Below are 13,784 nucleotides of genomic sequence, written 5' to 3'. Positions count from 1 at the left end.
TCTCTCCTTTTCTTTTCTTTTCTTTTCTTTTCTTTCTTTTCTTTTCTTTTCTTTCTTTTCTTTTCTTTTCTTTTCTTTTCTTTTCTTTTCTTTCTTTTCTTTTCTTTTCTTTTTTTGAGACAGAGTCTCAGATATTCTAGGTGGGTCCTAAACTTACCTGATCTTACTATGCAGCCCTGGCTGGCCTGAAACTTATTACATAGACCAGGCTGACCTCAAACTCACAGAGATCCATCTGCCTCTGTCCTTCAAATGCCAGGAATAAAAGTCTAGGCCACCACGCATGGCCCTTGTAGAGCATCTTATTTTTCATCCATATTCCAGTCCTGATTCTTTCATATCATAGATAGGTCATCTTGACCATGGTTTACATGAACCCCATGTCTTAGTTAGGGTTTCTATTGCTTTGATAAAACACTATGACTAAATGCAACTTGGGGATAAAAGGATTTACTTAAGTTTACAACTGTCAACTCATGCTCCATCACTGAGAGAAGTCCAGGTGGGAACCCGGGGGCAGGAGCCTGGAGGCAGGCAGAAACTAAGCAGAAGCCATGGAGTACTGCCTACTGGCTTGCTTCTCATGGTTTGCTCAGCAGGGGTACACTGTCCATGGCCAGCTAGGCCCTGCCACAGGAATAATTAACCGAAAACTAATCCAGTAGACTTGTCTACAGATCAATCTTATGGAGGCATTTTATCAATGAAGATTCCCTTTTGCTGGGTCTGTCTAGGTTTGTGTCAAGTTGACAAAACCCAGCCAGGATGACCCACAATCTCACTTCTATAGCAAGTGATCTCTTAGTCTTGTAGATAGATGTTCATGTCATATATGACTACTTCACTGTTACCACCTGTGGATGCTTGTGCCAGCAGCACTAAGCCAAATGCATAGGATCTTTATGTCTCATCTCATTTAAGAGCTTTCTACCAGCTTTCAATCTGAAACAAAATGAAAGCCGGTAAACATAGCATTACTCTACTCATAACAAATCAAGCTCTTAAAACCTAGAATTTCATTCTCTTCCCCGTAATATCCACTAATAAAGTAAGATCTAAGCTCTTGTAGTAGACAGTGTTCCCTGGCATCTGCCAAGCAGATAATGAGAGTGCATCATTGTGGATGCCTGTAAATCCTTCTCTCTGCCTCCAACAGAGAGCTTCCCGAAGTCCATGGCTCCATCTACTGACGAAGCCCCAGAAGCAGGGACTGTGTCTAGGTCTCTTTATGTCCCCTTGGTAAAGTGACTGATACATTGGAAATACATACTTAACTTTTAATGAACAGATTTTTTTTAATGACAATTCTTATAAAAATCAGTGTAAGACATTGGCCTAAGAGCTAATTAAAGTCTGTTGTTTAAAAAAATGAAGTGAGGAAATTATTAAATTATCAAAGTTAATTCTTCTCTATAAGGAAATCAATACAATGAACATACTTATTCCAAAGAGGGAAAGAACTGACTACGTCAAGGTTAATTCTTCAGAACACAGATACACATATACATATACATATATATTTGGGGGGGGGCAGGGGACATGTAGGTGTGGTAAGAATCAAACCAGACCCAGGGTCTCCTTGAATTTGTGGTCCTTTTGAAGTGCTGGATTACAGGGATTTGTCACAGTTTTCCTTACTGACCTGGGCATGGTGGTGAACACCTGTAATCCCAGCATTTGAAAGGTGGAGACAGGAAGACTAGGAATGCAAAGCCAGCCTCAACTACAGAGAAAATATGAGACCGGTCTAGGCTCCATGAAAAAGAAGAGAGAGAGGAACAGATAAGAACATATGCCTATCTGAGGACAAATATTTCTCTTTTGTGAAAATTTATTTTGTGTGCACAAATGTTTTTCCCTGCATATATGTCTGTGCACCGCGTGTGTGCAGTGCTGAAGAGGTCAGAAGAGGACCAGGTCAGATGCCTGGAGCTGGAGTTACAGAGGGGTCCCAATACCATGTAGTTGCTGGGAATCAAACCCAGGTCCTCTGTAAGAGCAACCAGTGCTCTTAACCACTGAGCATCTCTCCAGCTCCCAACTATTTCTTATGACATGTCATACATGGAAATCAGGGTCAGGCTCTCCTGCCTTTCTCCTCCCCGTTCAATACAATGCTGATCTTGGTTCTTCTCTCACTCCCTTCCTTTCCCTTCCACCCACTTCCTCTTTTTTTAAGACAACAACAGACTTTACATTAGCTCTTAGGCCAATGTCTTACACTGATTTTTTCAAAGAGTTGTCATGAAAAAAAATCTGTAAATTAATAGAAAAAGAAAGGAAGAAATAAAGAGGGGGAAGGAAGTGGGGGGAAAGAGCAAGCCTCTCCATCAGAGCATGGATGAAAGCCAAAGGCCATGCACAAGGTGAGCTGTGCACTGCTGTGGAAAGTCACGCCATTTTAACCCGCCTCGGTGTCTCACCATCAGGATGTCCTCAGCACTAGTAGTAAGCTGATGTATAACTTGGAACATCTGGAAACATCTACAAATGAAAAAAAAGTCTTAATACACTTCAGTCAACAAAACCTGTTACTCAAGAAAAACCCTCAGAATGGAATTAATTAGTAATTTGAGGTTAATAGTAAGTATATATTTAAATTTCCAAAGAACTATAGGATACACTTTTTTTCCAAAATTACATTGATCTAGAAAGACAATTTAATAGCTAAAATAAGATATTACTTATTTATATTGAAAAGTATGAAATAGTCATTCCTATTCTTTAATCCTGCCAGGACTAGCAAATAGAGAAAAATCAACCTGTCTTTATTTTCAAATCTAAGGAACAACTCAATATGACAAACAATATAAACCATTAAACATACTGTCAGTAGTCTGACAGTTGGAAAAGCACTGTGAGTTAGGTTGTATATTTTATGCCAGATGTCTACCCTATTTAAGTATTAAAATCTGATTCTTATATATTATAATCTCCAAATACAGACACAAAAAATTCCCACAACCTCCCCAAACTTACTCTTGTAAAGTCCGTTTCTTTCCCTTGTCAATCATGGTCATGTGACCATGAACGTTAAGATGTGGCTTCTTGGCTATCAGTTTCTTCATGGTACTGGAACTAATGGAGCCGTTCAAGTGGGCATGGAGCTCCTAACACAAGAGGACAATCAGTTCACAAGAGTCCACGAGATTCAGAGCCCCATACATCAGGCCCTGGTGGCCTGGTTCCTAGTTGTAGTTTATACTAGGCCAGCTACTTGGTTCAGCTATACCCACTCTACAATTTCTACCCATAAACTTTACTTCTCTTTTGTGGAAAACAATACAGAAGCCATTATACAGTAACAGGAACTCTGTAGTTAATTCTTACCACTTTTGGTAATTGCAGGTAAAAGTCTGTCTTCCCAGGCCACTGCTGTCCGGCCTCCATCACTTCAGTAGAAGGAAAAGTTTCTCTTTGCTCTTATTCTCGGCTTGGATGATAAACTTATCAAAGTGGGAATTTCTGAGGTGCTGGACTTCCTTTAGATTGCCATTTTTAACAAGACTTGCACTATGTGTGGCTCTGGGATCCCGTTCACCTACAGTAGCAAATGTAACTATTTTCAGATCTAGCATGCAAACAGAAACAGTCACTGCTGATAGCTTCTTTTTGCACCTCCCAAGCCCCCTCAACCCCCTGCTCCCACAAACTTAAGTTAAGCAAAGCTAACTTAGGTGTGTCTGCAATGGGGAAATGGCTAGTAAAAAAAAACAAAAGTTAAAAAAAAAAAAAAAAAAAAAAAACAAGAAAAAAAACCCGAAAACTAAAAATCCAGCATTAGTCTGCCCCTTTAATTCTGGGCTCCTTTAATCTACTGGGTAGGTCAGGTTAACTTGCACATGTAGCACGAATTTGCTTTTACAAGAAAACATGTTATTTCACATTCATGTCGCACAAACACTTTCCTTAAATGGGTTGGGTCTGTCAGGCGAAAATCCTGTCTCTGGATGGAGGCTAGTATTTGCTGCCACCTGTCTCTGATCCTTCTGGTCGACTAGATGCCTTTATTAACATATCTTGCACTCACTGAATAATTCTGCCACACAATCTGCTCTTCTAAGATCACTAACGAGTTCCTAACCCTAAAACATTTTCCAATAACCAAATCTTCATAGAAAATTTTTCTTGATCCAGTTGGAATCCAGAACTCATACTCTCAGCCGTTACATACTACTGCTCTGAGTTAACCATTCTTCAAGTCTTTCTATTTCCTTTCCTAATCCGAGCAGACACTAAATTAGTAAATGATGAAGTTTCTATGCATCTCTGAGAGTGCTTTCTTACTGGTATTTCCTAAGCATCCAATGTAGAAACTTTAAAAGTCCAACCTGGGTTGCTTCCTTTAAACAACAACGCCACAGGGAATAATCACATCTCTTCTGCAGCGATTTTCAGCAGACATACTCAATACCACATACGAATCACAGAATCTTGGAAGTGGAGGGGAGTGTCATTTTATTTTATTTTTTTAAGATTTATTTATTTATTATATGTAAGTACACTGTAGCTGTCTTCAGACACACCAGAAGAGGGCATCAGATCTCATTACGGGTGGTTGTGAGCCACCATGTGGTTGCTGGGATTTGAACTTCGGACCTTGGGAAGAGCAGTCGGGTGCTCTTACCCACTGAGCCATCTCACCAGCCCCGAGTGTCATTTTATAAGCGTCATTTTTACTTGCTGAATACTTACTCACTGTAGACCTAGCACAGAACTTAGACTACATGAGAATCAACAGCACGTACAAGGGCTGGGGGTTAAATTGTCAGTAATTATCCGTAAAGGTCTCTTTCTTCACTTTCCATATGGCCTAATTCAAGATCTAAATGAGTTCTCCCTCGCAACGAGAACACTAAATAAAGGTGCAACTGTTACTTTTGTGCAAGGACCAATCTACTCTGGATTGTTTAAGATCCGAGGTGCTGGTCCTCTTTTGCCGGACCAAACCGGTATCAGGTCGTCAGCCTCCGATTCACCTAAAAATGTTCTCAAATACGAGGATCTACACAAGTTTTTTTCCCTGCAGAAAATGCCTGTACAAAGTGGTAACTTGAGCTCTCCAAGCTCTAGCTGTTACCGTAGCAGCCGGCGTGTTCCCGGGAAAACGTAATTTGGAAGGGGGAGAAAAAAAAAAGTCAAAAAAACCTCTCGCGGGTTTTGGCAGAGAGCGGTCTTCCCGGAAGTGACGCACCCAGAAGCGGATGAGCGGGAGCTCGGTAAGTGTTCTGTGTGCAGTATTGCCGAGCACCTTCTGGTCATGGGCCCGCGAAGCCGCCAGCGCCGGGCGGGAACGGTACAGAGCACCAACGACAGCAGCTCCCTCAGCAAACGATCGCTTGCCGCACACGGATACGTGCGCGATCCCTTCGCGGCGCTGCTGGTCCCGGGACCCGTGCGGCGCACGCCGCTTATCCACCGCGGCTATTACGTGCGCGCGCGCGCTGTGCGTCACTGCGTGCGCGCCTTCCTCGAACTCACTAGCGCGCTCCCGTCCCGGACCAGAGCCCAGATCCTGTCCTTGGGCTCAGGCTCCGACTCGCTATATTTTCGTCTGAAAGCGGCGGGCCTCCTGGCCCGAGCTGCCGTCTGGGAGGTGGACTTCCCGGACGTGTCTCGGCTCAAGGCGGAGAGGATCGAGGAGACCCCGGAGCTGCGCGCGCAGACCGGTCCTTTCAAGATCGGGGACTTGGCGTCATCTCTGTGCTTCGAGAGCGCGGACTACCGCATCCTGGGCGCGGACCTGCGGGAGCTCCAGCGATTAGGAGAGGCCCTGGATGGCGCCGGCCTGGACGCCACTTCTCCCACGCTGCTCCTGGCTGAGGCGGTGCTGACCTACCTGGAGCCCTCCAGTGCCACAGCCCTCATTGCCTGGGCCGCCCAGCGTTTCCCCGACGCCCTTTTCGTGATCTATGAGCAGATGCAGCCGGGGGATGCCTTTGGGCAGATCATGCTGCAGCACTTTCGGCGGTTGCACTCACCCTTGCATGGCCTGGAGCTGTTTCCCGACGTGGAGGCCCAGCGCCAGCGCTTCCTTCAAGCTGGCTGGACTGCCTGCAGCGCCCTGGACCTGAACGAGTTCTATCGTCGCCTTCTCCCAGCAGAAGAGCGCCAGCGGGTTGAGACGCTTGAACCCTTTGATGAATATGAGGAGTGGCATCTGAAGTGTTCCCACTATTTCATCCTGGTAGCATCTAGGGGAGACATTCTGTCAGAAACTCCAGTGTTTGAGCCCTCAGAGGCTTCTTTTCAGATAGATCCTGCTTCGCCTTCAGGGTTTCTTTCTGCCAGAGTAGTCACTAGTGACCACCAGCACTCAAGCCTGAAGCGATATGGCCACACCTCTGCCCTCTTGAGCCCTAGCGTTATTTTCAGTGCAGGAGGCTTTGGAGAACAAGAGGGACGACACTGCCGAGTGAGCAGGTTTCACGTGCTCTCTAGATCCTGTGACTCGGAATGGGAAGGCTGCCAAATAAGTACCTCGGGGACTGAAGGCCAGTGGGATGGACGCCTTTTTCACACCATGACAAGGCTTTCTGATACTCGGGTTCTGGTTCTTGGAGGGAGACTCTCCCCAGTAAGTCCAGCCTCTGGGGCTCTCCAACTTGATTTATACAAAAGTAAGGATAATTGCTCTGAGGGCCAAAATGTAACAGTAACGAAGGCTGCCTTGGAAGAAGGTTCAGTGTTGTCACGTTGGCGGCATTCAACAACGAAAGTATACTATCAGAATCAAAGATACTTATTTGTGTATGGTGGCCGAAGTGTGGCCGAACCTGTACTAAGTGACTATCGTTTTCTACATGTAGAGACAATGGCTTGGGTCAGAATCCCAGTACAAGGTGCATCACCCGAAGGTCGGCATTCCCATAGCGCCTGCAGTTGGCAAGGGGGAGCACTTATTGCTGGAGGTCTTGGGGCTTCTGAGGAACCGTTGAGCTCTGTACTCTTTCTCAAACCAATGTCCTCTGGATTCCTCTGGGAATCGATAGATATCCAGCCCTCCATTACCCCAAGGTACTCTCACACGGCTCATGTATTTAATGGAAAGCTGCTTCTGGTTGGAGGGGTCTGGATTCACTCCTCCTCATTTCCTGGAGTGACCGTTATCTGTTTGACTACAGGATTGAGCTCTGAATATCAGATTGACACAGCGTCTGTGCCATGGCCATTATTGTTGCACAACCACAGCAGCGCTCTCCTTCCTGAAGAGCAGCAGCTCCTGCTTATTGGAGGTGGAGGGAACTGCTTTTCCTTTGGTACTTATTTTAACCCCCACACAGTGGCATTAGACCTTTCTTCCTTATGTTCAGGGCAATAAAGAATGGACTTGATATATTTAGGACCTAAGGGTGAATTTGTTGTATTGCCACACTCCCAACACACACACCTTTCTTCCTTACCACACTATTGAGCATAGACCATGAAAATGATGATTAAAATACAGACCAGCAGTAAGTATAAAAATAAAGCATCAAAAGAGTGACTTACATCCTAGGGGCCTCAGCATCATGTGAAGAGTTTTCTGGGGTTCTACCAGTTTTCAAGTCTCAGCTCTAACAAGGAACCAGCACAACTCCTAGGTCTGAGGACCTATTATTTATTGAGTCACAACAACCTTTAGCCTAAGTAAAAAAACAAAAACAGAAAACATTCCCAAGCCTGGGTATTGTGACCGAGATTATATTTTGGAAAAAGTTTCACACAGGTCATGGTAAAAATCCACAGCTAAGTATAGTTCAGGAATGTAGTGTTGACCTGTTGGCTATGGGCAAACAGTCTAAAATGAACACTGCAGTTTAAAGACTCATGCTTTTAGTTTGAACACTGAACTTTAACAGTGAGAAAAAGTACAACTTAGATATTACGCTTTTGATCACTTTTTTGCTAATGTTTTATATTTATCTAGCTTTATAAGTGCTAATAAACCAGACATCTAATGCCTTAATTTTGTACCTTCTATAATGAATGATGTTTGTTCCTGTCAGCTGGACACTGTTCTAAACTCCCAAGCAGCTTAGATAGGCATAGGCAGCATCAGTCCACAAGTCAGATAAGTACTATACTATGCTAAACTATACTATATACAAATACTGTAAGAAGGGGATGTGTGTTGGAGGGCTGGGGAGCAGGAAGTGAGCCACAGTAGTTGTGCTTTTCCTCTGCCAGTCTACAGGTTGATATTGTGCATTCTGCCAAAGCCATAGGTGCTGGCATGTAACCTATGTGGTAAGATAGAACACTAATACTACATTGCTGCATTGCTTAAGGTTTTAGGAGTTGTTCCTTTTCCTTACCCTCTTAGGAGTTGTGCTAGCTCCTTGTTAGAGCTGAGCTGCATTATGCAATACACTTTTAATTACTTTTCTTGCTTTACTGTGAAGAAACAGCATGACCAAGGCAACTTAAGGAAAGGTTTATTTGGGCTTTTGGTTCCAGAGTGTGGTGACTAGAAGCAAGAACGCTGAAAACTCACATCTTTTACCACGGGCATAGAACAGCAACTTACAAACAGGGAGAGGCATTAAGCACTTCCCCCCAACACTCCCCGCCCGCCCCCCTCCCCCCCGCCCCAGCCTCATTCCCACCAAGTGACATGCTTCCTTTAGGAAGGAAACATACGTCTTCCCAGACAGTACCACCATCTAGGGACCAAGTCTTCAAATTCATGAGCCTGTATGGGGAATTCTCATTCAAACCACTACAAGTAGCAATTAGCAACTTGTGAAAATTTAAAGGCATTAAAGAATGTTGGATTGTAGTGTATCTTATAATCTACAGCCATTAGACTCCCCTCAGTTATCCCTTAAGTGATTAGACAATCTGTCTCTATTAAGTTTTGAAGATAATAATGACATTTCTTAAGTTTTGAGACCTAGTCTGTCATGTAAGTTGTGTATAACATGAGCTTCATAACTTAGTGTTAGTGGTTTGATAGAACTGTTACACTAGTACAATCCTGGTTACAGTTGCATCTTGAGATTCTGTAAGTATACAACTGATTATTATTATCCATTAATCTTAGTGGACTTCATGACATACAGTCCCTTTTCTCTAACTTTTTTTTATGACTTTGCACATAAAATGGATGTGAAGGGTAGTTAATATAAAAACTGACTAGGGTTGTAGATTAACATATACTTTCCCGAGACTTTATAATGGCCCTTTCTGGAAAATTCATTGGTTATAGCATGAGTCTTGGAATACAGGGCAGCATCCAGCAAGGCTCTCAGTGGGCCAAGTGCTAGATAATTGACTGCAGCATGATGGATATGTTTCTTTTTGTGAGTTTACTACAGCCTACCTCCAGCTTTCAGGAGCAGGTCCGAGGAGACCGTTTGTTCTCAACTGTGTAGCAGATAGTACAGGAAGTTTAATGAGACCTCACTATAAACTCATTTCATTCAGCAATCATTATAATTTCATTACTGTGGGTATAATAAGGTAAAGGGAGGTCATCAAGAGAATGTTGGCGTATGCCAGACCCAAATCAGTGCAGCAGGTCCTATTATGCCAGGCAGCCCATTATGAGTAATTGGGCCCAGACTTGTTCCTTCAAGAGAACTAACTTGTGTTTTCTGGAAGTAATTATAAGATTTAGCATGCCTTCCAACTTTAACCCTATTTTTGCAACATGCTTAGTTAAATTATCTCTTAAAACTCTCCCTAACTAGAACATATAGAAAGACTTTGCCAGAGCAGCATTCTGCGTGTACTGGTTAGTTTTATTAATGGCAGTCTGCAGCAGTTGGTGAAATTGGAAGAGTACTTTTGATTCTTTATTGTAATTTTGAGTATTTTTGTTCTAAAATTCCACTATCAGGCTTTGGTATAGTTTTGAGAGGTTTTTTTGTGTTTGTTTGTTTTTTGTTTTATTTATTTATTTTATGTATATGAGTACACTGTCACTGTCTTCAGACACACCAGAAGAGGGCATTGAATCCCATTACAGATGGTTGTGAGCCACCATGTGGTTGCTGGGAATTGAACTCTGGACCTCTGGAAGAACAACCAGTGCTCTTAACTGATAAGTCATCTCTCCAGCCCTTGAGAGTTATTTTTAATGATTGTCTTCCCTTTTTTCATGATTTTTTTTTCTTTCTAGGCCAGAAAAAATTACTAAGGAAAGAGAAGAATCTTTCCTCTGGGTCTCATAAGCAGTGCATCCTATTAGCATAAGAGAACAAGTTGTGGGACTGCTGAGATGGCTCAGCAGTTAAAGAGCACTGGCTGCTCTTCCAGAGGACCCAGGTTTGACTCATAGCACCCATATGGAGGCTCACAACCATTGGTAATCCAGTTCCCAGGGATCCAGTGCCTTCTTCTGGCCTCCAAAGGCATCAGGCACATGTGTGGTGCACAGATATACAAGCGGGCAAAACACATTTACATTTGGCAACACATCTGCTAACATTGGAATGATACAGTGAAGATAAGCCTGGGTCCCGTGCAAGGATGACATAAAAACCCAAGAAACAACAAAGAACACACAAAGCCCACATTGGTTCTTGGATATGAACTGCCCTTCAGAGGCTAAGCTAACACTTCTTTAACTGCCCTCAGTTTTTCAACTAAATATCTACTGTTGAGAGCCAGGCCAATCCAATGCTTTTCTCCAAGGCCCTAATGAAAGGACAACAGGAACCTAGCTCGGTGACACTGTCCAAGAACAGACTTTGCAAAGCCGATTTAGGGCTGATGGCCAGGGCTCAAAGGAATTAAGGTCTTAGTTCCTAGGAATTTGGCTTTTCCCTCTGTAGAGACTGGAGTTAGCTAGCTATCATTCAGTCCTAAGGCTGTTGTGTGCTAGATCTATAAGGCTCTTGAAACACCCTGTGTTCCCTCTGTGCAACCCTGCTTGACTTTGACTTTGTCTGGTTGTATGATATTCTCTGTGGACTCTGTCCCATTTCTTCCCTGGATGTAGATGCTGTATTTCCAAATAAAGCTTGCAAGTCATCAGCTTGTCCAATACTTCCTATTGCCAAACCTTTCCTGTCTTCATCTTCTGATGTCTTGGCCCTCCCACTTAGGACCCTGTCACTGACAAATGATCTGCTGGTCTAGATCGGGCCATCTTTTATCTTTATGCAGCCTTAATCCTTCTGAGTGTCCTTAGGGAGATAGATCAGATATGTTCCCATGCATCTATTCCAGTGTGCATATATTTCCTAGGTGATCTTTTTCAGACCTTGAAGTCCTAGTTTATTGTTTTGTAATCCCAAACTCAACCCCCAGCAACCAATGCTTTACTCTCAAGCTCATTCCACAAGGACCCCCAAATGTAACCAACCTTCCCTTGGATAAGAGCAGTGTATTTTCGGCTGGGCGGTGATGGCGCACGCCTTTAATCCCAGCACCTGGAAGGCAGAGGCAGGCAGATTTCTGAGTTCGAGGCCAGCCTGGTCTACAAAGTGAGTTCTAGGACAGCCAGAGCTATACAGAGAAACCCTGTCTTGAAAACAAGCAAGAGAGAGAGAGAGAGAGAGAGAGAGAGAGAGAGAGAGAGAAGTATATTTTCTGTGGAAATTTGATGAATATGAGAGCAAGTTTCTAAGGTGAATTCCTAAGCAGCATTTGCTCTATCCAGTGATATCTAGCTTGACATCAAGGCTTGTGACATCAAGGCACAAGAGATGGGTGGATTGTGATGAGTTCCAGACAAGGCAGTTATACATCAAGACCCCACTATCAAAACAAACAAAAAATAAACAACAAAACCTCACAAACCTCACTACTGTAAAACCTGCTTCCCTGGGGGAGATGTGAACATTAAAGTACAAATGCATTGGCGCTCACCCTGGGTACCATTGAGTTTCTGGAGCTCATTTGCAGAACACAGTGACCTCGAAGCAGCCACAGCACAGAACTATCACTTCACTTTCCAGTTTGAGATGGGGCCTCTTCGTTGTTGGCTGCTGCTAGCTGGTTCATGAGTCTCTTGGGATTCTTCTGCCTTCACCTTACATCCCACTGTAAGGACACTGGAATTAGCGACGTGTACTGTGAGTTCTTCATGTACTCTACCTACTGCGCATCTCCCCAAGCCTCAGCCCCAATACTTAAAAGTTCAACTTTCTTAGCTGAATAAGGAGGTTAGACTTCCTAGAGACACTCCTACCTTTACTGTATTATGTATGTATGTATGTATTTGTGTGTGTGTGTGTGTGGTGTGTACATCCACATATGGGAGTACCACGGCACACATGTGGAGGCCAGATGATAACTTGCAACAATCAGTTCTTTCCTATTTTGTGAGTTCCAACAACTGAATAGGTCATCAGGCTTGGCAGCAAATGCCTTTACCCTATAAGCCATATCATCAGCCCACTCATAGCTTTATGGAATGGTTCTAAACCTCTTGGATTGCAATTTCCAGCTGATGTTTGGCCTTCTTTGCTTAACAATGGTCCACAGTTACTCCATAGCCTTTGGAGATGGAATGAATTAACTTGGCCATAAAACCAATCTGAAAGACCAAGAACATACAATTACAGATGCCTGTGAGCACATGCAGGAGCTTCCCAGAATGCTGTGGTGCTTCACTGGGCGTGGCCTGCTATGTAATCTCAATGAAAGTTAAATAGAGGAAAGCCTTGTCCTCATTTCTATGTGCAAAGTCATTTGCTACCTGACTGGAAGATTAAGGCTGCTAAGTAAACTGTAATGAGAATGGTGTGTAGATATCGTTCAACTCTCTGCCTCTCTCATTTCTTAGCTTATTCACATTTTTAGGCTTTCCATCAGAAACCTTAGAGTTATATCAAAGTCAAACTGATTGTTTTATTTATGAATAAACCAGAGACTTAGCTTATATATGCAACTCCTTCCTTTCCCTCCACAAATAATTAAAGAGAAAAACAGAGTCCATACCCCCATCCATCAAATTTACATTTAGGTAAACTGAGTCCAAACATGATAGTTTTATTACTAAAGAACAGCACAGTAAGTGTGCTAAAATTTAAATCACATGAGTGTGTTTGTGGTTTAGTTAAGCTAAAATCAGTAATGAATTAATAGCAAATTATAATGTTTAAAGCAGAGATTATAACTGGACATAAGTATGCATATGGCAACCCTCGAGAGAGGCAAAAGGATTATAAATTTGAGATCAGTTTGGGAAACTGTGAGATTCTATCTTAAACAAAACAACAACAATAAAAGACCCTTTATCTGGGCACATAGATGAGTTGATAGATTGCTTGCCTAGTATGTCCAAAGCCCTGGATTCTATCTTCAGCACCACATAAGAGTCAGGGGTGGTGTCACACATCTGTAATCCCGGCAATATAGGCAGTGAAGGTAGAATCTGGAAGAGCAGAAGTTCAAAGCCAACTTCTTCTATAGAGTGAGTTTGAGACAGCATGATTACTATAGTTTTATTTTCAGGTGATAATCTCTCATTTTCTCACATTTTAAGATTGTGTGTGTGTGTGTACATTTGTGGAAGTCAGAGGACAGTTTGTGGGAGTCAATTTTTTGCTTTCATTGTATGGGTTCTGGGGATTAAACTTGGATCCTCAGGCTTGATGGCAAGCACCTTTTATTCAGAGTCTTCTTGAAGGCCCTGATCATTTATATTGTGATTTGCCTCCTCCTTGGAAAAAATCTCTCTCTCTTTTGTTGTTTGTTTGTTTGTTTGTTTGTTTGTTTGTTTTTGAGATAGTTTCCCTGTGTAGCTCTGGCTCAGACTTAGAACTTCCTCTGCCTCTGCCTCTGCCTCTCTGCCTCTGCCTCTGCCTCTGCCTCTCTGCCTCTGCCTCTGCCTCTGCCTCTGCCTCTGC

General features: G+C 43.2%; 2 protein-coding genes and 1 non-coding gene across 8 annotated transcripts in view; 2 read left to right on the top strand and 1 right to left on the bottom strand.

Annotated features, from left to right (window-relative positions):
• Nucleotides 1–6,054, bottom strand: part of Adal (adenosine deaminase like) — an 18,452-nt gene extending 12,398 nt beyond the window's left edge. For 3 of the 6 annotated variants that reach the window (XM_021156730.2, XM_021156727.2, XM_029474486.1), the window contains exons 1-4: nucleotides 5,195–5,429; nucleotides 3,331–3,541; nucleotides 2,980–3,110; nucleotides 2,424–2,484 (exon numbers count right to left, since the gene is read on the bottom strand). In XM_021156730.2, coding sequence (XP_021012389.1) covers nucleotides 2,424–2,484; nucleotides 2,980–3,110; nucleotides 3,331–3,390 — 252 coding nt within the window. In that variant the 5' untranslated portion in view covers nucleotides 3,391–3,541; nucleotides 5,195–5,429. Of the gene's footprint in view, nucleotides 1–2,423; nucleotides 2,485–2,979; nucleotides 3,111–3,330; nucleotides 3,542–5,080; nucleotides 5,113–5,194; nucleotides 5,430–5,981 lie in introns of those variants that run through there. The other 3 variants (XM_029474485.1, XM_021156728.2, XM_021156729.2) reach the window with 3 other exon arrangements.
• On the top strand, nucleotides 5,203–7,338 carry Lcmt2 (leucine carboxyl methyltransferase 2). The gene has a single exon (XM_021149412.1). It carries the CDS (start codon nucleotides 5,261–5,263, stop codon nucleotides 7,319–7,321), a length of 2,061 nt encoding a protein of 686 aa, XP_021005071.1. The 5' UTR covers nucleotides 5,203–5,260; the 3' UTR covers nucleotides 7,322–7,338.
• A 3,046-nt stretch (nucleotides 7,339–10,384) lies between these two features.
• Nucleotides 10,385–10,490, top strand: LOC115030434. The gene has a single exon (XR_003836034.1). It is a non-coding gene; the product is annotated as a U6 spliceosomal RNA (small nuclear RNA).
• Nucleotides 10,491–13,784: the final 3,294 nt, after the last annotated feature.

The sequence above is a fragment of the Mus caroli genome, chromosome 2, assembly GCF_900094665.2.
Source record: "Mus caroli chromosome 2, CAROLI_EIJ_v1.1, whole genome shotgun sequence".
NCBI lineage: Eukaryota > Metazoa > Chordata > Mammalia > Rodentia > Muridae > Mus > Mus caroli.
Note: the sequence above shows the minus strand (reverse complement) of the source record. Positions and strands in the feature narration are given on the sequence as shown.